Genomic DNA, 25,906 nt, shown 5'->3' with positions numbered 1-25,906 from the left:
TAAGGAGAGAGCGAGAGAGGCGGAAGGAGAGAGCGAGAGAGAGGGAAGGAGAGAGCGAGAGAGGCGGAAGGAGAGAGCGAGAGAGGCGGAAGGAGAGAGCGAGAGAGGCGGAAGGAGAGACTGAGAGCGAGAGAGCAGAGAGGGAAGGAGAGAGAGCGAGAGAGAGGGAAGGAGAGAGACGAGAGAGGCGGAAGGAGAGAGCGAGAGAGGCGGAAGGAGAGAGCGAGAGAGAGCGAAGAGGAGAGAGCGAGAGAGAGGGAAGGAGAGAGCGAGAGAGAGGAAGGAGAGAGCGAGAGAGGCGGAAGGAGAGAGCGAGAGAGGCGGAAGGAGAGAGCGAGAGAGGCGGAAGGAGAGAGCGAGAGAGAGACGGAAGGAGAGTGCGAGAGAGACGGAAGGAGAGAGCGAGAGAGAGCGGAAGGAGAGAGCGAGAGAGACGGAAGGAGAGAGCGAGAGAGACGGAAGGAGAGAGCGAGAGAGGCGGAAGGAGAGAGCGAGAGAGGCGGAAGGAGAGAGCGAGAGAGACGGAAGGGGAGAGCGAGAGAGACGGAAGGGGAGAGCGAGAGAGACGGAAGGGGGAGAGCGAGAGAGACGGAAGGGGAGAGCGAGAGAGACGGAAGGGGAGAGCGAGAGAGGCGGAAGGGGAGAGCGAGAGAGGCGGAAGGGGAGAGCGAGAGAGGCGGAAGGAGAGAGCGAGAGAGGCGGAAGGAGAGAGCGAGAGAGGCGGAAGGAGAGAGCGAGAGAGGCGGAAGGAGAGAGCGAGAGAGAGACGGAAGGAGAAGCGAGCGAGAGAGGCGGAAGGAGAGAGCGAGAGAGGCGGAAGGAGAGAGCGAGAGAGGCGGAAGGGGAGAGCGAGAGAGACGGAAGGGGAGAGCGAGAGAGACGGAAGGGGAGAGCGAGAGACGGCAGGGGAGAGCGAGAGACGGAAGGAGAGAGCGAGAGAGGCGGAAGGAGAGAGCGAGAGAGAGACGGAAGGAGAGAGCGAGAGAGACGGAAGGAGAGAGCGAGAGAGACGGAAGGAGAGAGCGAGAGAGAGAGAGACGGAAGGAGAGAGCGAGAGAGAGAGACGGAAGGAGAGAGCGAGAGAGGCGGAAGGAGAGAGCGAGAGAGGCGGAAGGAGAGAGCGAGAGAGGCGGAAGGAGAGAGCGAGAGAGAGAGACACGGACGGACGGACAGAGAGAGGGAGGGAAGGAGAGAGGGAACACCAAATTAAGTATCGCTGGTCGATCGTCCCTCCCCGTCCCAGGGGACTGACGCACTCTCGCCGTGCGGTTCGAGCAAGCCTGAGTTACGGACACTCGAGACCCCACCTCTCCCCGTCCCCATGCGACTCAACGGGGGACCGAGGTGGGGGTCTTTTGCGACCGACTCTTAGCCCTTACCTCCTCCTTGGAAGTCATCGTCTCGGCCTCCTCGAGACCCTCCTCGGGGCCCCCCTCGGTCTGTCGAGAGAATCGGACGAGAGGAGAAAGGTTAGGTGCCGGCAACCAAAAACGTCCGGCGGGAGACCAAGGCCGCTCGGAGCCCCCCCTCCGGCCCGCGGCTTCCACTCGCCCGGGAGGAGGCCACTCGGCCCGTCGTGCTGGTGCCGGCCCTTTGAAAGAGCTCTCCAATTGGTCCCACTCTCCCTCCCCTCCCCTCCCGGTTATCTTGGATCCGTGTCTCCCCCCACCCGGGAAACAGTTCCTCCTCGTTGACCCGATCGAAACCCCTCGTGATTGTGAACCCCCTCCATCAAATCCCCCCCCCCCTTAACCCTTCTCTGCCCCGAGAAGGGCAACTTCACCAGCTCTCGCCACGTGAACTGCAGACCGGTGAGCCTGACATCTGTAGTGGGTAAGTTGTTAGAGGGTATTCTGAGGGACAGGATCTACAGGCATTTGGAGAGGCAGGGACTAATTAGGAACAGTCAGCACGGTTTTGTGAGAGGAAAATCATGTCTCACAAATTTGATTTGAGTTTTTTGAAGGGGTAACCAAGAAGATAGATGAGGGCTGTGCAGTAGACGTGGTCTACATGGACTTCAGCAAAGCCTTTGACAAGGTACCGCATGGCAGGTTGTGACATAAGGTTAAATCTCACGGGATCCAAGGTGAGGTAGCCAATTGGATACAAAATTGGATTGACGGCAGAAGACAGAGGGGTGGTTGTAGAGGGTTGTTTTTCAAACTGGAGGCCTGTGACCAGCGGTGTGCCTCAGGGATCGGTGCTGGGTCCGCTGTTATTTGTTATTTATATTAATGATTTGGATGAGAATTTAGGAGGCATGGTTAGTAAGTTTGCAGATGAGACCAAGATTGGTGGCATTGTGGACAGTGAAGAAGGTTATCTAGGATTGCAACGGGATCTTGATAAATTGGGCCAGTGGGCCGATGAATGGCAGACGGAGTTTAATTTAGATAAATGTGAGGTGATGCATTTTGGTAGATCGAATCGGGCCAGGACCTACTCCGTTAATGGTAGGGCGTTGGGGAGAGTTATAGAACAAAGAGATCTAGGAGTACAGATTCATAGCTCCTTGAAAGTGGAGTCACAGGTGGATAGGGTGGTGAAGAAGGCATTCAGCATGCTTGGTTTCATTGGTCAGAACATAGAATACAGGAGTTGGGATGTCTTGTTGAAGTTGTACAAGACATTAGTTAGGCCACACTTGGAATACTGTGTACAGTTCTGGTCACCCTATTATAGAAAGGATATTATTAAACTAGAAAGAGTGCAGAAAAGATTTACTAGGATGCTACCGGGACTTGATGGTTTGACTTATAGGGAGAGGTTGGATAGACTGAGACTTTTTTCCCTGGAGAGTAGGAGGTTAAGGGGTGATCTTATAGAAGTCTATAAAATAATGAGGGGCATAGATAAGGTAGATAGTCAAAATCTTTTCCCAAAGGTAGGGGAGTCTATAACGAGAGGGCATAGATTTAAGGTGAGAGGGGAGAGATACAAAAGGGTCCAGAGGGGCAATTTTTTCACTCAAAGGGTGGTGAGTGTCTGGAACGAGCTGCCAGAGGCAGTAGTAGAGGCGGGTACAATTTTGTCTTTTAAAAAGCATTTGGACAGTTACATGGGTAAGATGGGTATTGAGGGATATGGGCCAAGTGCAGGCAATTGGGACTAGCTTAGTGGTATAAACTGGGCGACATGGACATGTTGGGCCGAAGGGCCTGTTTCCATGTTGTAAACTTCTATGATTCTATGACTCCCCTCCCGCACCAGATATCGCTCCCGGACTTTAGGGAGAACTCATTTTTCTTTCCCCAGGCTCCTTGCCGATTTAATACAGTTTTCCAAAAAAAAATGGTAATGGGAGAAAATAACGGGACTTAAGACCGATAAATCTCCGGAATTAAGAGATACTGTAGATGGATTTCAGTCACCATCTCCCGATTCAGGTACTTTCCCCTTGGATTGGAAAACTGCCGACGTCACTCCACCGCTTAAGAAGGGTAGGAGAGATAGACGAGGCCTATCCTCGGTCGTGGGAAAGTTACCAGAATCTGTTATTGGGGGACGGGGTGACTGAGCACTTGGACAGATATGAGCTGATCAGAGAGCGCCAGCCTGGATTTGTAACGGGCAAATCACGTCTGACTAACCCGGTTGAATTTTCTGAGGAGGTAACCAACTAAGGGAGCGGCTACGGATGTTGTTTATATGGACTTCCAGAAGGCACTCGGCAGAGTTCCACACGAGAGGCTTAACAAAAAACGAGAGCGCACGGAATTGCAGGAAAACCCTCAGACATGGGTAGGGAATTGGCTCGGCAGTAGGAGACAGAGAGTGGGGATATATGAGCCTTTGGAGCCCACTCCGCCATTCAATGAGATCATGGCCGATCTGATTCTGGCCTCAGCTCCACTTTCCCGCCCGTTCCCTATATCCCTCGACTCCTGTTGCCGATCAAAAATTTGTCTGAGGGGGATGTTTCCCCTTCTGGGGAGAGACGAGAACCAGGGGGTCACAGTTTAAAAAATACGGGGTCGGCCATTTAAGACGGAGATGAGGAGAAATTATTTTTTCTCTCAGAGGGTCGCGAGTCTGTGGAACTCCCTTCCCCAGAGACGGGGGGAGGAAGGGTCACTGAATATTTTTAAGGCCGAGTTTGATAGATTCCCGATCAACGAGGGAGCGAAAGATAGTCGGGGAAATGGGGTTGAGGTCGCAATCAGGTCAGCCGTGACCTTATCGAACGGCAGAGCAAGCTCGAGGGGCCGAGTGGCCGACTCCTGCTCTTAATTCGGATGTGTGTACGTCTAACTCAGCTCTGAATAAGTTTCAATAACTTTCCAACGCTCTTCGGGGCAAAGAATTCCAACCCTCTGAGCGAAGAAATTCCTCCTCATCTCAGTCTGAAATGACCGATCGCTTATTCTGAGACCATGCCCCCTAGTTCTAGATTCCCCCATGAGGGGAAACACTCCATCAGCATTTCGCCCATCGAGAAGATCTCCTCTCATTCTTCTAAACTCCAATGAGTATAGACCCAACCCGTTCAATCTTTCCTCGTAAGACAACCCTTCCATACCCGGAATCAACCTGGCGAACCTTCTCTGAACTGCCTCCAATGCAAGTATGTCCTTCCTTAAATAAGGGCACCAGAACTGGGCGCAGTACTCCAGGTGTGGTCTCACCAGCACCCTGTCCAGTTGGAGCATGACTTCCCTGCTTTTATACTCCGTCCCCCTCGAAATAAAGGCCAATATTCCGTTTGCCTTCCCAATTACCTGCTGACCAGAGCTCTGGTCAGACCCCCATCTGGAGAGACACTGCGTCCAGTTCCGGGGACCGCAACTCAGGAGGATGATTAAGGAGGGGGATCTAATCGAGGGGGTTTGAGATGATTGAAGGATTTGACAGAGAAACTATTTCCTCTGGGAGGGGGCGGGGAGTCCAGAAAAAAAGCAGGGGGGCGTAACCTCGAGATTAGAACCAGGACGTTCAGGGGGTGACATCGGGAAGCATTTCTTCACACAAAGGGGAGAGGAAATCTGGAACTCTCTCCCCCCACCCCCGACAAAGCTGTCGAGGCTGGGGGTCGAGGGGAAGCTTCAGAACTGGCTGGATGGACCAGTGTGTCTTCTCCCGTTGGTTATTTGCGTATCTTGGCAGGTGGGTCTTCTGTCGTCCGATCTTCACCCGTCTGTTTCGTACGATGGCAGGGCGGGGAAAGGAGGAGGGGGCGGGGGGGGAGGGGAAAAGAGAAGAGGGGAGAGGGACAAAGCGGAGAGCGTTTCTCACCTCTGTCGCTCCCGCGTCCGAAACCCCCTTTCTCCTGTCTCCTCCCCTCAGCAATGTCCACCCGGAGTGTTCGATCGCCATAGAGCTGGGGGAAGGGGAGAGGGCGGAACGAGGGAGGGAGAGGGGGGGGAGAGAGAGGAAGAGGGGGGGGGAAGAGAGAGGGAGAGAAAGGGAGAGGGGGGGAAGAGAAAGGGGAGAGGGGGGAAGAGAAAGGGAGAGAGGGGGGAAGAGAAAGGGAGAGAGGGGGGAAGAGAAAGGGAGAGAGGGGGGAAGAGAAAGGGAGAGAGGGGGGAAGAGAAAGGGAGAGAGGGGGGAAGAGAAAGGGAGAGAGGGGGGAAGAGAAAGGGAGAGAGGGGGGAAGAGAAAGGGAGAGAGGGGGGAAGAGAAAGGGAGAGAGGGGGGAAGAGAAAGGGGAGAGGGGGGAAGAGAAAGGGAGAGGGGGGAAGAGAAAGGGAGAGGGGGGAAGAGAAAGGGAGAGGGGGGAAGAGAAAGGGAGAGGGGGGAAGAGAAAGGGAGAGGGGGGAAGAGAAAGGGAGAGGGGGGAAGAGAAAGGGAGAGGGGGGGAAGAGAAAGGGAGAGGGGGGAAGAGAAAGGGAGAGGGGGGAAGAGAAAGGGAGAGGGGGGAGAGAGAGGGAGAGGGGGGAGAGAGAGGGAGAGGGGGGGAGAGGGGGGGGAGAGAGGGAGAGGGGGGAGAGAGAGGGAGAGGGGGGAGAGAGAGGGAGAGGGGGGAGAGAGAGGGAGAGGGGGGAGAGAGAGGGAGAGGGGGGAGAGAGAGGAGAGGGAGAGGGGGAGAGAGAGGGAGAGGGGGGAGAGAGAGGGAGAGGGGGGAGAGAGAGGGAGAGGGGGGAGAGAGAGGGAGAGGGGGGAGAGAGAGGGAGAGGGGGGAGAGAGAGGGAGAGGGGGGAGAGAGAGGGAGAGGGGGGAGAGAGAGGGAGAGGGGGGAGAGAGAGGGAGAGGGGGGAGAGAGAGGGAGAGGGGGGAGAGAGAGGGAGAGGGGGGAGAGAGAGGGAGAGGGGGGAGAGAGAGGGAGAGGGGGGAGAGAGAGGGAGAGGGGGGGAGAGAGAGGGAGAGGGGGGGAGAGAGAGGGAGAGGGGGGGAGAGAGAGGGAGAGGGGGGAGAGAGAGGGAGAGGGGGGAGAGAGAGGGAGAGGGGGGAGAGAGAGGGAGAGGGGGGAGAGAGAGGGAGAGGGGGGAGAGAGAGGGAGAGAGAGGGAGAGGGGGGAGAGAGAGGGAGGGAGAGTGGGGAAGAGAGAGAAAGGGACGAACATTAGGTTACAGATTCAGATAATAATCCAGCAATAATAAGCAAGCTTGAGAGGCTCCCAGGTATCTGTTATTCTATATATAAACCCCCCGAACCCCTCGATTAAATTCCAGCCTGTAACTCACTCCCGGGTATCTGTTATTCTGTATATAAACCACCCGAACCGCTCGATAAGATTCCAGCCTGCAACTCACTCCCGGGTATCTGTTATTCTGTATATAAACCACCCGAACCGCTCGATAAGATTCCAGCCTGCAACTCACTCCCGGGTATCTGTTATTCTATATATAACCCCCTCGAACCGCTCGATTAGATTCCAGTCTGTAACTCACTCCCGGGTATCTGTTATTCGATGTATAAACCCCCCGAACCCCTCGATTAGATTCCAGTCTGTAACTCACTCCCGGGTATCTGTTATTCTATATATAAACCCCCCCGAACCCCTCGATTAGATTCCAGTCTGTAACTCACTCCCGGGTATCTGTTATTCTATATATAAACCCCCCGAACCCCTCGATTAGATTCCAGCCTGTAACTCACTCCCGGGTATCTGTTATTCTATACATAAACCCCCCGAACCCCTCGATTAGATTCCAGTCTGTAACTCACTCCCGGGTATCTGTTATTCTATATATAAACCCCCCGAACCCCTCGATTAGATTCCAGTCTGTAACTCACTCCCGGGTATCTGTTATTCTATATATAAACCCACCGAACCCCTCGATTAGATTCCAGCCTGTAACTCACTCCCGGGTATCTGTTATTCTATATATGAACCCCACGAACCCCTCGATTAGATACCAGCCTGGAACTCACTCCCGGGTATCTGTTATTCTAAAAAAAAAACTCCGAACCCCTCGATTCAATTCCAGTCTGTAACTCACTCCCGGGTTTCTGTTATTCTATATATAAACACCCCGAACCCCTTGATTAGATTCCAGCCTGTAACTCACTCCTGGGTATATAAGAACATAAGAAATAGGAGCAGGAGTAGGCCAATCGGCCCCTCGAGCCTGCTCCGCCATTCAATAAGATCATGGCTGATCTAATCCTAATCTCAAATCTAAATTCATGTCCAATTTCCTGCCCGCTCCCTGTAACCCCTAATTCCCTTTACTTCTAGGAAACTGTCTATTTCTGTTTTAAATTTATTTAATGATGTAGCTTCCACAGCTTCCTGGGGCAGCAAATTCCACAGACCTACTACCCTCTGAGTGAAGAAGTTTCTGCTCATCTCAGTTTTGAAAGAGCAGCCCCTTATTCTAAGATTATGCCCCCTAGTTCTAGTTTCACCCATCCTTGGGAACATCCTCACCGCATCCACCCGATCAAGCCACTTCACAATCTTATATGTTTCAATAAGATCGCCTCTCATTCTTCTGAACTCCAATGAGTAGAGTCCCAATCTACTCAACCTCTCCTCATATGTCCGCCCCCTCATCCCCGGGATTAACCGAGTGAACCTTCTTTGTACTGCCTCGAGAGCAAGTACGTCTTTTCTTAAGTGTGGAGACCAAAACTGTATGCAGTATTCCAGGTGCGGTCTCACCAATACCTTATATAACTGCAGCAATACCTCCCTGTTTTTATATTCTATCCCCCTAGCAATAAAAGCCAACATTCCGTTGGCCTTCTTGATCACCTGCTGCACCTGCATACTAACGTTTTGATCTTCTTGCACTAGGACCCCCAGATCCCTTTGTGCTGCAGTACTTTCCAGTTTCTCGCCATAAAGATAATAACTTGCTCTCTGATTTTTCCTGCCAAAGTGCATAACCTCACATTTTCCAATATTGTATTGCATCTGCCAAATCTCCGCCCACTCACCCAGCCTGTCTATATCCCCTTGTAGGATTTTTATGTCCTCCTCACTCTCTACTTTCCCTCCCATCTTTGTATCATCTGCAAACTTGGAAATGTTACACTCGGTCCCCTCCTCCAAATCGTTAATATAGATTGCAAAGAGTTGGGGACCCAGCACCGACCCCTGCGGAACACCACTGGCTACTGGTTGCCAGTCCGAGAATGAACCATTTATCCCACCTCTCTGCATCCTGTGAGATAACCAATCCTCCACCCATGACAAAATATTACCCCCAATCCAGTGATTTCTTATCTTGAGCAATAATCTTTTATGTGGAACCTTGTCGAATGCCTTCTGGAAGTCTAAATACACGACATCCACTGGTTCCCCTTTATCCACCCTGTACGTTATGTCCTCAAAGAACTCAAGCAAATTTGTCAGACATTACTTCCCCTGTTATTCGAGAAAAACCCAACGAACCCCTCGATTAGATTCCAGTCTGTAACTCACTCCCGGGTATCTGTTATTCTACATATAAACCCACCCAAACCCCTCGATTAGATTCCATTCTGTAACTCACTCCCGGGTATCGTTATTCTACATATAAACCCCCCGAACCCCTCGATTAGATTCCAGCCTGTAACTCACTCCCGGGTACCTGTTATTCTGTATATAAACCCCCCCAATGAACCCCTCGATTAGATTCCAGCCTGCAACTCACTCCCGGGTATCTGTTATTCTGTATATAAACCACCCGAAACCCTCGATTAGATTCCAGCCTGTAACTCACTCCCGGGTATCTGTTATTCTGTATATCAACCCCCCCGAACCCCTCGATCAGATTCCAGTCTGTAACTCACTCCCAGGTATCTGTTATTCTATATATAAACCCCCCGAACCCCTCGATTGGATTCCAGCCTGTAACTCACTCCCGGGTATCTGTTAATCTATAAAAAAAACCCTGAACCCCTCAATTAGATTCCAGCCTGTAACTCATTCCCAGGTATCTGTTATTCTATATATAAAGCCCCGAAACCCTCGATTAGATTCCAGCCTGTAACTCATTCCCGGGTATCTGTTATTCTAGATACAAACAGCCCCGAATCCCTCGATTAGATTCCAGCCTGGAACTCACTCCCGGGTATCTGTTATTCTATATGCAAACCCCCGAAACCCTCGATTAGATTCCAGCCTGTAACTCACTCACGGGTATACGTTATTCTTAAAATAAACCCCCCGAACCCCTCGATTGGATTCCTGCCTGCAACTCATTCCCGGTTATCTGTTATTCTATGTAAAACCCCCCGAACCTCTCGATGAAATTCCAGACTGCAACTCACTCGGGGATATCTGTTAGTCCATATGTGAACCCCCCCGAACCCCTCGATTAGATTCCAGCCTGTAACTCACTCCCAGGGAACTGTTATTCTAAATATAAACCCCGCGAACCCCTCGCTTAGATTCCAGTCTGTAACTCACTCCCGGGTATCTGTTATTCTATACAAAACCCCCCCGAAACCCTCGATTAGACTCCAGACTGTAACTCACTCGGGGACATCTGTTATTCTGTACAAACACCCCCCATGCCGCTCGATTGGATTCCAGCCTCTAACTCACTCCTGGGTATCTGTCATTCTATATATAAACCCTCCGAACCCCTCAATTAGATTCCAGCCTGCAACTCACTCCCGGGTATCTGTTATTCTATATATAAACTCCCCCGAACCCGTCGATTAGATTCCAGCCTGTAACTCACTCCCGGGTATCTGTTATTCTATATATAAACCCCCCCCCGAACCCCTCGATTAGATTCCAGTCTGTAACTCACTCCCGGGTATCTGTTATTCTATATATAAACCCCCCGAACCCCTCGATTGGGTTCCTGCCTGGAACTCACTCCCGGGTATCTGTTATTCTATATATAAACCCCCCCAAACCCCTTGATTAGATTCCAGTCTGTAACTCACTTCCGGGTATCTGTTATTCTATATATAAAACCCCCGAACCCCTCGATTGGATTCCAGACTGTAACTCACTCCCGGGTATCTGTTATTCTATATATAAACCCCCCCGAACCCCTCGATTAGATTCCAGCCTCGAAGTCACCCCCGGGTATCTGTTATTCAATATATAACCCCCGCGAACCCCTCGATTAGATTCCAGCCTGTAACTCACTCACGGGTATCTGTTATTCTATATATAAACCCCCCCAAACCCCTCGATTAGATTCCAGCCTGTAACTCACTCCCGGGTCTCCGTTATTCTATATATAAACCCCCCGAACCCCTCGATTAGATTCTAGCCTGGAACTCACTCCCGGGTATCTGTTATTCTATATATAAACCCCCCCGAACCCCTCGATTAGATTCCAGCCTGTAACTCACTCCCGGGTATCTGTTATTCTATATATAAACCCCCCGAACCCCTCGATTAGATTCCAGCCTGGAACTCACTCCCGGGTATCTGTTATTCTATATATAAACCCCCCGAACCCCTCGATTAGATTCCAGCCTGCAACTCACTCCCGGGTATCCATTATTCTATATATAAACACCCCCGAACCCCTCGATTAGATTCCAGCCGTTTACTCACTCCCGGGTATCTGTTATTCTATATATAAAACCCCCCGAACCCCTCGATTAGATTCCAGCCGTTTACTCACTCCCGGGTATCTGTTATTCCATATGTAAACCCCCCCCGAACCCCTCGATTGGATTCCAGCCTGCAACTCACTCCCAGGTATCTGTTATTCTATAAAAAAAACCCCAAACCCCTAGATTAGATTCCAGTCTGCAACTCACTCCCGGGTATCTGTTATTCTACATATAAACCCACCGAACCCCTCGATTGGATTCCAGCCTGCAACTCACTCCCGGGTATCTGTTATTCTACATATAAACCCACCGAACCCCTCGATTGGATTCCAGTCTGTAACTCACTCCCGGGTATCCGTTATTCCATAAATAAACCCTCCCGAACCCCTCGATTCGATTCCAGTCTGGAACACTCCCGGGTATCCGTTATTCCATAAATAAACCCTCCCGAACCCCTCGATTAGATTCCGGCCTGCAACTCATTCCCGGGTATCTGTTATTCTTTATATAAACCCCCCGAACCCCTCGATTAGATTCCAGCCTGCAACTCACTCACGGGTATCTGTTATTCCATACACAAACCCTCCCGAACCCCTCGATTAGATTCCGGCCTGTAACTCATTCCCGGGTATCTGTTATTCTATATATAAACCCCCCGAATCCCTCGATTAGATTCCAGCCTGGAACTCACTCCCGGGTATCTGTTATTCTAGAAAAAAACCCCGAAACCCTCGATTAGATTCCAGCCTGTAACTCACTCACGGGTATCCGTCATTCTTAAAATAAACCCCCCGAACCCCTCGATTGGATTCCTGCCTGCAACTCATTCCCGGGTATCTGTTATTCTATATATAAACCCCCCCGAACCCCTCGATTAGATTCCAGTCTGTAACTCACTCCCGGGTATCTGTTATTTTATACATAAACCCTCCCGAACCCATCGATTAGATTCCAGTCTGTAACTCACTCCCGGGTATCTGTTATTTTATACATAAACCCTCCCGAACCCATCGATTAGATTCCAGTCTGTAACTCACTCCCGGGTATCTGTTATTCTAAAAATAAACCCCCCGAACACCTCGATTAGATTCCAGACTGTAACTCACTCGGGGACATCTGTTATTCTGTATAAACACCCCCCATGCCACTCGATTGGATTCCAGCCTCTAACTCACTCCCGGGTATCTGTCATTCTATATATAAACCCTCCGAACCCCTCAATTAGATTCCAGCCTGCAACTCACTCCCGGGTATCTGTTATTCTATATATAAACCCCCCGAACCCCTCGATTAGATTCCAGTCTGTAACTCACTCCCGGGGATCTGTTATTCTATATATAAACTCCCCCGAACCCGTCGATTAGATTCCGGCCTGTAACTCACTCCCGCGTATCTGTTATTCTATAGAAAACGCCCCCGAACCCCTCGATTAGATTCCAGTCTGTAACTCACTCCCGGGTATCTGTTATTCTATATATAAACCCCCCGAACCCCTCGATTGGATTCCAGCCTGTAACTCACTCCCGCGTATCTGTTATTCTATAGAAAACGCCCCCGAACCCCTCGATTAGATTCCAGCCGTTAACTCACTCCCGGGTATCTGTTATTCTATATATAAATCCACCCGAACCCCTCGATTAGATTCCACCCTCTAACTCACTCCCGGGTATCTGTTATTCCACATGTAAACCCCCCCCGAACCCCTCGATTGGATTCCAGCCTTTTACTCACTCCCGGGTATCTGTTATTCTATAAAAAAAAACCCAAACCCCGAGATTAGATTCCAGTCTGTAACTCACTCCCGGGTATCTGTTATTCGAAATATCAACCCACCGAACCCCTCGATGAGATTCCAGCCTGCAACTCACTCCCGGGTATCTGTTATTCTAGATACAAACAGCCCCCGAACCCCTCGATTGGATTCCAGCCTGTAACTCACTCCCGGGTATCTGTTATTCTATATATAAACCCCCGAACCCCTCGATTGGATTCCAGTCTGTAACTCACTCCCGGGTATCCGTTATTCCATAAATAAACCCTCCCGAACCCCTCGATTGGATTCCAGTCTGGAACACTCCCGGGTATCCGTTATTCCATAAATAAACCCTCCCGAACCCCTCGATTAGATTCCGGCCAGCAACTCATTCCCGGGTATCTGTTATTCTATATATAAACACCCCGAACCCCTCGATTAGATTCCAGCCTGTAACTCACTCCCAGATATCCGTTATTCTGGAAATAAACCCCGCGAACCCCTCGATTAGATTCCAGCCTGTAACTCACTCCCGGGTATCTGTTATTCCATGCACAAACCCTCCCGAACCCCTCGATTAGATTCCGGCCTGTAACTCATTCCCGGGTGTCTGTAATTCTATAAAAAAAAACCCGAACCCCTCGATCAGATTCCAGCCTGCAACTCACTCACGGTTATCTGTTATTCCATACACAAACCCCCCCGAACCCCTCGATTAGATTCCGGCCTGTAACTCATTCCCGGGTATCTGTAATTCTATATATAAACCCCCCGAACCCCTCGATTGGATTCCAGTCTGTAACTCACTCCCAGGTATCTGTTATTCTTAAAATAAACCTCCCGAACCCCTCGATTGGATTCCTGCCTGTAACTCACTCACGGGTATCTGTTATTCTTAAAATAAACCCCCTGAACCACTCGATTGGATTCCAGCCTGGAACTCATTCCCGGGAATCTGTTATTCTAGAGACAAACAGCCCCGAATCCCTCGATTAGATTCCAGCCTGCAACTCACTCACGGGTATCTGTTATTCTTAAAATAAACCTCCCGAACCCCTCGATTGGATTCCTGCCTGGAACTCACTCCCGGGTATCTGTTATTCTATATATAAAAAACCGAAACCCTCGATTAGATTCCAGCCTGCAACTCACTCACGGGTATCTGTTATTCTTAAAATAAACCTCCCGAACCCCTCGATTGGATTCCTGCCTGTAACTCACTCACGGGTATCTGTTATTCTTAAAATAAACCCCCTGAACCACTCGATTGGATTCCAGCCTGGAACTCATTCCCGGGAATCTGTTATTCTAGAGACAAACAGCCCCGAATCCCTCGATTAGATTCCAGCCTGCAACTCACTCACGGGTATCTGTTATTCTATATATAAACCCCCCCCAAACCCCTCGATTAGATTCCAACCTGGAACTCACTCCCGGGTATCCATTATTCTATATATAAACCCCCCGAACCCCTCGATTAGATTCCAGCCTGTAACTCACTCCCGGGTATCTGTAATTCTATATATAAACCCCCCGAACCCCTCGAGTAGATTCCAGTCTGAAACTCACTCCCGGGTATCTGTTATTCTATATATAAACCCCCCGAACCCCTCGAGTTGATTCCAGCCTCGAACTCACTCCCGGGTATCTGTTATTCAATATATAACCCCCCCGAAACCCTCAATTAGATTCCAGCCTTTTACTCACTCCCGGGTATCCGTTATTCTGTATATCAACCCCGCGAACCCCTCGATTAGATTCCAGCCTGTAACTCGCTCCCGGGTATCTGTTATTCTATATATAAACCCCCCGAACCACTCGATTAGATTCCAGCCTGCAGCTCACTCCCGGGTATCTGTTATTCTGTGTACGAACACCCCCCATGCCCCTCGATTGGATTCCAGCCTCTAACTCACTCCCGGGTATATGTTATTCTACAGAAAACCCCCACCGAACCCCTCGATTAGATTCCAGCCTGTAACTCACTCCCGGGTATCTGTTATTCTATATATAAACCCCCCGAACCTCTCGATTAGATTCCAGTCTGTTACTCACTCCCGGGTATCTGTTATTCTGCAGAGAAACCCCCCCGAACCCCTCGATTCGATTCCAGACTGTAACTCACTCGGGGATATCTGTTATTCTGTGTTTTAACACCCCCCATGCCCCTCGATTGGATACCAGCTTGTAACTCACTCCCGGGTATCTGTTAATCTATAAAAAAAACCCTGAACCCCTCGATTAGATTCCAGCCTGTAACTCACTCCCGGGTATCTGTTATTCTTTATATAAACCCCCCGAACCCCTCGATTAGATTCCAGTCTGTAACTCACTCCCGGGTATCTGTTATTCTAAAAATAAACCCCCCGAACACCTCGATTAGATTCCAGACTGTAACTCACTCGGGGACATCTGTTATTCTGTATAAACACCCCCCATGCCACTCGATTGGATTCCAGCCTCTAACTCACTCCCGGGTATCTGTCATTCTATATATAAACCCTCCGAACCCCTCAATTAGATTCCAGCCTGCAACTCACTCCCGGGTATCTGTTATTCTATATATAAACCCCCCGAACCCCTCGATTAGATTCCAGTCTGTAACTCACTCCCGCGTATCTGTTATTCTATAGAAAACGCCCCCGAACCCCTCGATTAGATTCCAGTCTGTAACTCACTCCCGGGTATCTGTTATTCTAGAAATAAACCCCTTCGAACCCCTCGATTCGATTCCAGCCTGTAACTCACTCCCAGGTATCTGTTATTCTAGATACAAACAGCCCCCGAACCCCTCAATTGGATTCCTGCCTGTAACTCACTCCCGGGTATCTGTTATTCTGTATATAAACCCCCCGAACCCCTCGATTGGATTCCAGCCTGTAACTCACTCCCGCGTATCTGTTATTCTATAGAAAACGCCCCCGAACCCCTCGATTAGATTCCAGCCGTTAACTCACTCCCGGGTATCTGTTATTCTATATATAAATCCACCCGAACCCCTCGATTAGATTCCACCCTCTAACTCACTCCCGGGTATCTGTTATTCCACATGTAAACCCCCCCCGAACCCCTCGATTGGATTCCAGCCTTTTACTCACTCCCGGGTATCTGTTATTCTATAAAAAAAAACCCAAACCCCGAGATTAGATTCCAGTCTGTAACTCACTCCCGGGTATCTGTTATTCGAAATATCAACCCACCGAACCCCTCGATGAGATTCCAGCCTGCAACTCACTCCCGGGTATCTGTTATTCTATATATAAACCCCCGAACCCCTCGATTAGATTCCAGCCTGTAACTCACTCCCGGGTATCTGTTATTCTAGATACAAACAGCCCCCGAACCCCTCGATTGGATTCCAGCCTGTAACTCACTCCCGGGTATCTGTTATTCTATATATAAACCCCCGAACCCCTCGATTAGATTCCAGTCTGTAACTCACTCCCGGGTATCCGTTATTCCATAAATAAACCCTCCCGAACCCCTCGATTGGATTCCAGTCTGGAACACTCCCGGGTATCCGTTATTCCATAAATAAACCCTCCCGAACCCCTCGATTAGATTCCGGCCAGCAACTCATTCCCGGGTATCTGTTATTCTATATATAAACACCCCGAACCCCTCGATTAGATTCCAGCCTGTAACTCACTCCCGGGTATCTGTTATTCTATATATAAACACCCCGAACCCCTCGATTAGATTCCAGCCTGTAACTCACTCCCGGGTATCTGTTATTCCATGCACAAACCCTCCCGAACCCCTCGATTAGATTCAGGCCTGTAACTCATTCCCGGGTGTCTGTAATTCTATAAAAAAAAACCCGAACCCCTCGATCAGATTCCAGCCTGCAACTCACTCACGGTTATCTGTTATTCCATACACAAACCCCCCCGAACCCCTCGATTAGATTCCGGCCTGTAACTCATTCCCGGGTATCTGTAATTCTATATATAAACCCCCCGAACCCCTCGATTGGATTCCAGTCTGTAACTCACTCCCAGGTATCTGTTATTCTTAAAATAAACCTCCCGAACCCCTCGATTGGATTCCTGCCTGTAACTCACTCACGGGTATCTGTTATTCTTAAAATAAACCCCCTGAACCACTCGATTGGATTCCAGCCTGGAACTCATTCCCGGGAATCTGTTATTCTAGAGACAAACAGCCCCGAATCCCTCGATTAGATTCCAGCCTGCAACTCACTCACGGGTATCTGTTATTCTTAAAATAAACCTCCCGAACCCCTCGATTGGATTCCGGCCTGTAACTCATTCCCGGGTGTCTGTAATTCTATAAAAAAAAACCCGAACCCCTCGATCAGATTCCAGCCTGCAACTCACTCACGGTTATCTGTTATTCCATACACAAACCCCCCCGAACCCCTCGATTAGATTCCGGCCTGTAACTCATTCCCGGGTATCTGTAATTCTATATATAAACCCCCCGAACCCCTCGATTGGATTCCAGTCTGTAACTCACTCCCAGGTATCTGTTATTCTTAAAATAAACCTCCCGAACCCCTCGATTGGATTCCTGTCTGTAACTCACTCACGGGTATCTGTTATTCTTAAAATAAACCCCCTGAACCACTCGATTGGATTCCAGCCTGGAACTCATTCCCGGGAATCTGTTATTCTAGAGACAAACAGCCCCGAATCCCTCGATTAGATTCCAGCCTGCAACTCACTCACGGGTATCTGTTATTCTATATATAAAACCCCCCAAACCCCTCGATTAGATTCCAACCTGGAACTCACTCCCGGGTATCCATTATTCTATATATAAACCCCCCGAACCCCTCGATTAGATTCCAGCCTGTAACTCACTCCCGGGTATCTGTAATTCTATATATAAACCCCCCGAACCCCTCGAGTAGATTCCAGTCTGAAACTCACTCCCGGGTATCTGTTATTCTATATATAAACCCCCCGAACCCCTCGAGTTGATTCCAGCCTCGAACTCACTCCCGGGTATCTGTTATTCAATATATAACCCCCCCGAAACCCTCAATTAGATTCCAGCCTTTTACTCACTCCCGGGTATCCGTTATTCTGTATATCAACCCCGCGAACCCCTCGATTAGATTCCAGCCTGTAACTCACACACGGGTATCTGTTATTCTATATATAAACCCCCCGAACCTCTCGATTAGATTCCAGCCTGTAACTCGCTCCCGGGTATCTGTTATTCTATATATAAACCCCCCGAACCACTCGATTAGATTCCAGCCTGCAGCTCACTCCCGGGTATCTGTTATTCTGTATACGAACACCCCCCATGCCCCTCGATTGGATTCCAGCCTCTAACTCACTCCCGGGTATATGTTATTCTACAGAAAACCCCCACCGAACCCCTCGATTAGATTCCAGCCTGTAACTCACTCCCGGGTATCTGTTATTCTATATATAAACCCCCCGAACCTCTCGATTAGATTCCAGTCTGTTACTCACTCCCGGGTATCTGTTATTCTGCATATAAACCCCCCCGAACCCCTCGATTCGATTCCAGACTGTAACTCACTCGGGGATATCTGTTATTCTGTGTATAAACACCCCCCATGCCCCTCGATTGGATTCCAGCCAGTAACTCACTCCCGGGTATCTGTTAATCTGTAAAAAAAACCCTGAACCCCTCGATTAGATTCCAGTCTGTAACTCACTCCCGGGTATCTGTTATTCTAGAAATAAACACCACCCATACCCCTCGATTGGATTCCAGCCTGTAACTCACTCCCGGGTATCTGTTATTCTGTATATAAACCCCCCCGAACCCCTCGATTAGATTCCAGTCTGTAACTCACTGCCGGGTATCTGTTATTCGATATATAAACCCCCCCGAACCCCTCGATTAGATTCCAGTCTGTAACTCACTCCCGGGTATCTGTTATTCTGTATATAAACCCCCCCGAACCCCTCGATTAGATTCCAGTCTGTAACTCACTGCCGGGTATCTGTTATTCGATATATAAACCCCCCCGAACCCCTCGATTAGATTCCAGTCTGTAACTCACTCCCGGGTATTTGTTATTCTATATATAAACCCCGCGAACCCCTCGCTTAGATTCCAGCCTGTAACTCACTCCCGGGTATCTGTTATTCTATATATAAACTCCCCCGAACCCCTCGATTAGACTCCAGACTGTAACTCACTCGGGGATATCTGTTATTCTGTGTTTTAACACCCCCCATGCCCCTCGATTGGATACCAGCCTGTAACTCACTCCCAGGTATCTGTAATTCTAGATATAAACCCCCCCGAAACCCTCGATTAGATTCCAGCCTGCAACTCACTCCCGGGTATCTGTTATTCTATATATAAACCCCCCGAACCCCTCGATTAGATTCCGGCCTGTAACTCACTCCCGGGTATCTGTTATTCTATATATAAACCCCCCGAACCCCTCGATTAGATTCCGGCCTGTAACTCACTCCCGGGTATCTGTTATTCCATATACAAGCCCCCCAAACCCCTCGATTAGATTCCAGCCTGTAACTCACTCCTGGGTATCTGTTATTCTATATATAAACCCCCCGAACCCCTCGAATGGATTCCAGCCTCGAACTCACTCCCGGGTATCTGTTATTCTATATATAAACCCCCCGAACCCCTCGATTAGATTCCAGCCTGTAACTCACTCCCGGGTATCTGTTATTCTATATATAAACCCCCCGAACCCCTCGATTAGATTCCAGTCTGTAACTCACTCCCGGGTATCTGTTATTCTACATATAAACCCCCCCGAACCCCTCGATTAGATTCCAGTCTGTAACTCACTCCCGGGTATCTGTTATTCTACATATAAACCCCCCCGAACCCCTCGATTAGATTCCAGTCTGTAACTCACTCCCGGGTATCTGTTATTCTACATATAAACCCCCCCGAACCCCTCGATTAGATTCCAGTCTGTAACTCACTCCCGGGTATCTGTTATTCTATATATAAACCCCCCGAACCGCTCGAGTCGATTCCAGTCTGCAACTCACTCCCGGGTATCTGTTATTCTATATATAAACCCCACCGAACCCCTCGATTAGATTCCAGTCTGTCACTCACTCCCGGGTATCCATTATTCTATATGAAAACCCCCCGAACCCCTCGATTGGATTCCAGCCTGCAACTCCCTCCCGGGTATCCGTTATTCTATATATAAACCCCCGGAACCCCTCGATTAGATTCCAGCCTGTAACTCACTCCCGGGTATCTGTTATTCTATACATAAACCCCCCCGAACCCCTCGATTAGATTCCAGTCTGTAACTCACACCCGGGTATCTGTTATTCAATATATAAACCCCCCGAACCCCTCGATTAGATTCCAGTCTGTAACTCACTCCCGGGTAACTGTTATTCTATATATAAACCCCCCCAAACCCCTCGATTAGATTCCAGTCTGCAACTCACTCCCGGGTATCTGTTATTCTATATATAAACCCCCCCGAACCCCTCGATTAGATTCCAGCCTGTAACTCACTCCCGGGTATCTGTTATTCTATATATAAACCCCCCCGAACCCCTCGATTAGATTCCAGTCTGTAACTCACTCCCGGGTATCTGTTATTCTATATATAAACCCCCCCGAACCCCTCGATTAGATTCCAGCCTGCAACTCACTCCTGGGTATCTGTTATTCTATATATAAACCCCCCCGAACCCCTCGATTAGATTCCGGCCTGTAACTCATTCCCGGGTATCTGTTATTCTAGAAATAAACACCACCCATACCCCTCGATTGGATTCCAGCCTGTAACTCACTCCCGGGTATCTGTTATTCTATATATAAACCCCCCCGAACCTCTCGATTAAATTCCAGTCTGTAACTCACTCCCGGGTATCTGTTACTCTAGATATAAACCCCCCGAACCCCTCAATTAGATTCCAGCCTTTTACTCACTCCCGGGTATCTGTTATTCTATATTTTAACCCCGCGAACCCCTCGATTAGATTCCAGCCTGTAACTCACTCCCGGGTATCTGTTATTCTGTATATCAACCCCCCGAACCACTCAATTAGATTCCAGCCTGTAACTCATTCACAGGTATCTGTTATTCCATATACAAACCCTCCCGAACCCCTCAATTAGATTCCAGCCTGTAACTCACTCACGGGTATCTGTTATTCCATATATAAACCCCCCGAACCCCTTGATTAGATTCCAGGCTGCAACTCACTCACGGGTATCTGTTATTCTATATATAAACCCCCCCGAACCCCTCGATTAGATTCCGGCCTGTAACTCATTCCCGGGTATCTGTTATTCTAGAAATAAACACCACCCATACCCCTCGATTGGATTCCAGCCTGTAACTCACTCCCGGGTATCTGTTATTCTATATATAAACCCCCCCGAACCTCTCGATTAAATTCCAGTCTGTAACTCACTCCCGGGTATCTGTTACTCTAGATATAAACCCCCCGAACCCCTCAATTAGATTCCAGCCTTTTACTCACTCCCGGGTATCTGTTATTCTATATTTTAACCCCGCGAACCCCTCGATTAGATTCCAGCCTGTAACTCACTCCCGGGTATCTGTTATTCTGTATATCAACCCCCCGAACCCCTCAATTAGATTCCAGCCTGTAACTCATTCACAGGTATCTGTTATTCCATATACAAACCCTCCCGAACCCCTCAATTAGATTCCAGCCTGCAACTCACTCACGGGTATCTGTTATTCTATATATAAACCCCCCCGAACCCCTCGATTAGATTCCAGCCTGTAACTCACTGCCGGGTATGTGTTATTCGATATATAAACCCCCCCGAACCCCTCGATTAGATTCCAGCCTGCAACTCACTCCCGGGTATCTGTTATTCTATATATAAACCCCCCGAACCCCTCAAATGGATTCCAGCCTCAAACTCACTCCCGGGTATCTGTTACTCTATATATAAACACCCCGAACCCCTCGATCAGATTCCAGCCTGTAACTCACTCCCGGGTATCTGTTATTCTATATATGAACCCCCTGAACCCCTCGAATGGATTCCAGCCTCGAACTCACTCCCGGGTATCTGTTACTCTATATATAAACACCCCGAACCCCTCGATCAGATTCCAGCCTGTAACTCACTCCCGGGTATCTGTTATTCTATATATGAACCCCCTGAACCCCTCGAATGGATTCCAGCCTCGAACTCACTCCCGGGTATCTGTTATTTTATGTCTCAACCTCGCGAACCCCTCGATTAGATTCCAGTCTGTAAATCACTCCCGGGTATCTGTTATTCTATATATAAACCCCCCGAACCCCTTGATTAGATTCCAGCCTGTAACTCACTCCCGGGTATCTGTTATTCTATATATAAACCCCCCCGAACTCCTCGATTAGATTCCAGCCTGTAACTCACTCCCGGGTATCTGTTATTCTATATATAAACCCCCCGAACCCCCCGATTAGATTCCAGCCTATAACTCACTCCCGGGTGTCTATATTTCGATACTCGATGGGGTCGGTACAGAGCAGCACTGAACACAATGACACTTACTGCACCATCGAATGTGAGGGCCTCTTCCAGTGTTTCGACATCATCGAATTCCACGTAACAAAATCCTGGAGGGAAACAGACAACAAGGGATCAAATCCTTAGAGAGGTCGGCTGAGAAACTAATCGAGGGATTTAAACATTGAAAAGCAGAGAAGTTATGATAAACTTGTACAGAACCTTGGTTAGACCACACTTGGAGCACTGTGCACAGTTCTGGTCTCCATAAACCTTGGTTAGACCACACTTGGAGCACTGTGCACAGTTCTGGTCTCCATATACCTTGGTTAGACCACACTTGGAGCACTGTGCACAGTTCTGGTCTCCGTATACCTTGGTTAGACCACACTTGGAGCACTGTGCACAGTTCTGGTCTCCATATACCTTGGTTCGTCCACACTTGTAGCACTGTGCACAGTTCTGGTCTCCGTATACCTTGGTTAGACCACACTTGTGGGGGAGACCAGAAAACTCGGGGCCATAAATATAAGATAGTCACTAATAAATCCAATAGGGATCTCAGGAGAAACTTCTTTCCCCAGAGAGTGGTGAGAATGTGGAACTCGCTCCCACAAGGAGTAGTTGAGGTGAATAGTGTAGATGGATTTAAGGGGAAGCTGGATAAACACATGAGGGAGAGAGGAATAGAAGGAGATGGTGAGAGGGTGAGATGGAGTAGGGAGGGACGAGGCTCGTGTGGAGCATAAACACCGGGATAGAGCAGTGGGGCCGAATGGCCTGACTCTGTGCTGTAAATTCTCTGACATGTTGGGAGATCAAAACTCACTGCCCCCCTGACACGACAGAGCATCCAGTCAGGAGTCACCCAGATCAAGGGAGCTGATGGGTTAACACACATTGGGAGATGGTTCAGTGACTCCTGGCCCAAACCTTGCCCACAACAAGAGCTTGCACTCCCTTCGCCCCGCCATTGGCGGCCGTGCCTTCAGCCGTCTGGGTCCTGAGCTCTGGAATTCCCTCCCTAAACCTCTCCGCCTCTCTCTCTTCTCCTTTAAGACGCTCCTTAAAACCTCCCTCTTTGACCGAGCTTTTGGTCACCTGTCCGAATATCTCCTTCTGTGGCTCAGGGTGAAATTTTGTCTGATTTACGCTCCCGTGCGGCGCCTTGAGGGCGTTTTAAGAACATAAGAAACAGGAGCTGGAGTGGGCCACTCGGCCCCTCGAGCCTGCTCCACCATTCAATCAGATCATGGCCGATCTTCCACCTCAACTCCATTTTCCCGCCCGATCCCCATATCCCTTGATTCCCCTAGAGTCCAAAAATCAATCTCAACCCTTGAATATAATCAACGACTGAGCATCCACAGCCCTCTGGGGGAGAGAATTCCAAAGATTCGCCACCCTCTGAGTGAAGAAATTCCTCCTCATCTCAATCTTGAATGGCCGACCCCTTATCCTGAGACTATGCCCCCTAGTTCTGGACTCGCGAGCCAAGGGGAAACAGCCTCTCAGCATCGACCCTGTGAAGCCCCCTCAGAATCTTATATGTTTCAATGAGATCACCTCTCGTTCTTCGAAACTCCAGAGAGTCTCGGCCCATTCGACTCAACCTCTCCTCAGAGGACAACCCTCTCATCCCAGGAATCAATCTGGCGAACCTTCGTTGCACCGCCTCTTAAGGCAAGTATACCCTTCCTTAGATAAGGAGACCGAAACCGTACACAGTGCTCCAGGTGAGGTCTCACCAAAACCCTGTCCAATTGTAGCAAGACTTCCTTACTCTTGGACTCCAACTCCCTCGCAACAAAGGCCAACACACCATTTGCCTTCCGAATTGCACGGTGAACGAGATTGAGGGCTGTATATTAATGCAAATTGTCCGTGTGAGGCGCAGTCCCACCTTGGACGAGATCATGGCTGATCTGCATCCTAACCCCCTCCGCCTGCCTTGGCGCCATATCCCCTGGCTAGCAAAAATCTATCGATCTCCGACTTAAAATGATTAATTCAACGGGCGTCCACTGCTTTTTGTAGGGAGAGCAAGGTCCACTCTTGTACCGCCCTTCCAATCTTACACCCCTGTTCAAAAAAAGGGTGTCAGGATAAACCCAGCAACTACAGGCCGGTCAGTTTAACCTCGGTGGTGGGGAAACTTATAGAAACGATAACGCGGGACAGAATTAACAGTCATTTGGACGAGGGTGGATTGATTAGGGAAAGCCAGCACGGATTTGTTAACGGCAAATCGTGTTTAACTAACCTGATTGAGTTTTTTGATGAGGTAACAGAGAGGGTCGATGAGGGCAGTGCGGTGGATGTGGTGTATATGGACTTTCAAAAGGTATTTGATAAAGTGCCGCACGGTAGGCTTATCATCAAGATTGCGGCCCATGGATTAAAGGGGGCAGGAGCAACACGGATACAGAATTGGCGAAGGGACAGGAAACAGAGAGTAGTGGTGAACGGTTGTTTTTGGGACTGGAGGGAGGTGTACAGTGGTGTTCCCCAGGGCTCGGTGCTGGGACCACTGCTTCTCTTGATATATATTAATGACTTGGACAGGGCACAATTTCCAAATTTGCAGATGACACAAAACTTGGAAGGGTAGTGAACAGTGAGGAGAATAGTGATAGACTTCAAGAGGATATAGACAGGCTGGTGGAATGGGCGGACACGTGGCAGATCGAATTTAACACAGAAAAATGCGAGATGATACATTTGGGTGTGACGAACGAGGAGAGGCAATATAAACTAGAGGGTACAATTCTAAAAGGGGTACAGGAACAGAGAGATCTGGGGGTATATGTACACAAATCGTTGAAGGTGGCAGAGCAGGTTCAGAAAGTGGTTAAAAAAGCAGACGGGATCCTGGGCTTTATAAATAGAGCAGAGAGCACAAAAGCAAGGAAGTCATGATGAACCTTTATAAAACACTGGTTCGGCCACAACTGGAGTATTGCGTCCAGTTCTGGGCACCGCACTTTAGGAAAGATGTGAAGGCCTCAGAGAGGGTGCAGAGGAGATTTACCAGAATGATTCCAGGGATGAGGGACTTTAGTTCCGTGGACAGACTGGAGAAGCTGGGGTTGTTCTCCTTGGAACAGAGACGGTTGCGAGGAGATTTGATCGAGGGGTTCAAAATCATGAAGGGTCCAGACAGAGTAGATAGAGAGAAACTGTTCCCATTGGCGGAAGGGTCAAGGACCAGTGGACACAGATTTAAGGTGATTGGCAAAAGAACCAAAGGCGAGATGAGGAGAAACTTTTTTCCCCAGCGAGTGGTGAGGATCTGGAATGTTCTGCCCGAGGGGGTGGTGGAGGCAGATTCAATCATGGCCTCCAAAAGGGGACTGGATGAGTCCTTGAAGGGAAAAAGATCTGCAGGGGCTACGGGGAAAGGGCGGGGGGAGTGGGACTGGCTGGATTGCTCTCGCAGGGAGAGCCGGCCCGGACTCGATGGGCCGAACGGCCTCATCCACGTCGTAACCTCTCTCCGATTCTATTCTTCACGTGAGGCAGCGTCTCCGAGCTTCTCGCCCCAGCTGCGGTTTTGAAGTTACGCGCCTGCGCGGCTCGGTCTCGCACCAGTTGACGAATGTGGTTTCTTCCCCCCCCCCCCCCCCCCCGCCCGACCCCCGACCCCCAAGGGGGTCACCGACCTTTGAACTTGTCCGTCTCCTTGTCCCGCACCAGTCGTATGCTGCGCACCCGCAGATCCTTGAAGATGTGGTCGATGTCTCCCTGGACAGCGTTGAACGGGAGATTCCCCACAAAGGCGGTGAATGGAGGCTCGGTCGGCAGCTCCTTCTGCCT

General features: G+C 49.5%; 1 protein-coding gene across 1 annotated transcript in view; it reads right to left on the bottom strand.

Annotated features, from left to right (window-relative positions):
* Positions 1-1,340: 1,340 nt before the first annotated feature.
* Positions 1,341-25,906, bottom strand: part of LOC137308260 (eukaryotic translation initiation factor 4H-like) — a 29,678-nt gene continuing 5,112 nt past the window's right edge. The window contains exons 2-5 of the mRNA XM_067977093.1: positions 25,753-25,906; positions 22,136-22,200; positions 5,236-5,320; positions 1,341-1,439 (exon numbers count right to left, since the gene is read on the bottom strand). The exon at positions 25,753-25,906 is cut by the window's right edge and continues 43 nt beyond it. Coding sequence (XP_067833194.1) covers positions 1,369-1,439; positions 5,236-5,320; positions 22,136-22,200; positions 25,753-25,906 — 375 coding nt within the window. The 3' untranslated portion in view covers positions 1,341-1,368. The remainder of the gene's footprint in view (positions 1,440-5,235; positions 5,321-22,135; positions 22,201-25,752) is intronic.

The sequence above is a fragment of the Heptranchias perlo genome, unplaced genomic scaffold (assembly GCF_035084215.1).
Source record: "Heptranchias perlo isolate sHepPer1 unplaced genomic scaffold, sHepPer1.hap1 HAP1_SCAFFOLD_1252, whole genome shotgun sequence".
Classification (NCBI taxonomy): Eukaryota; Metazoa; Chordata; class Chondrichthyes; order Hexanchiformes; family Hexanchidae; genus Heptranchias; species Heptranchias perlo.
The sequence above is the reverse complement of the archived record's forward strand: the minus strand, read 5'-3'. Positions and strand labels throughout refer to the sequence as shown.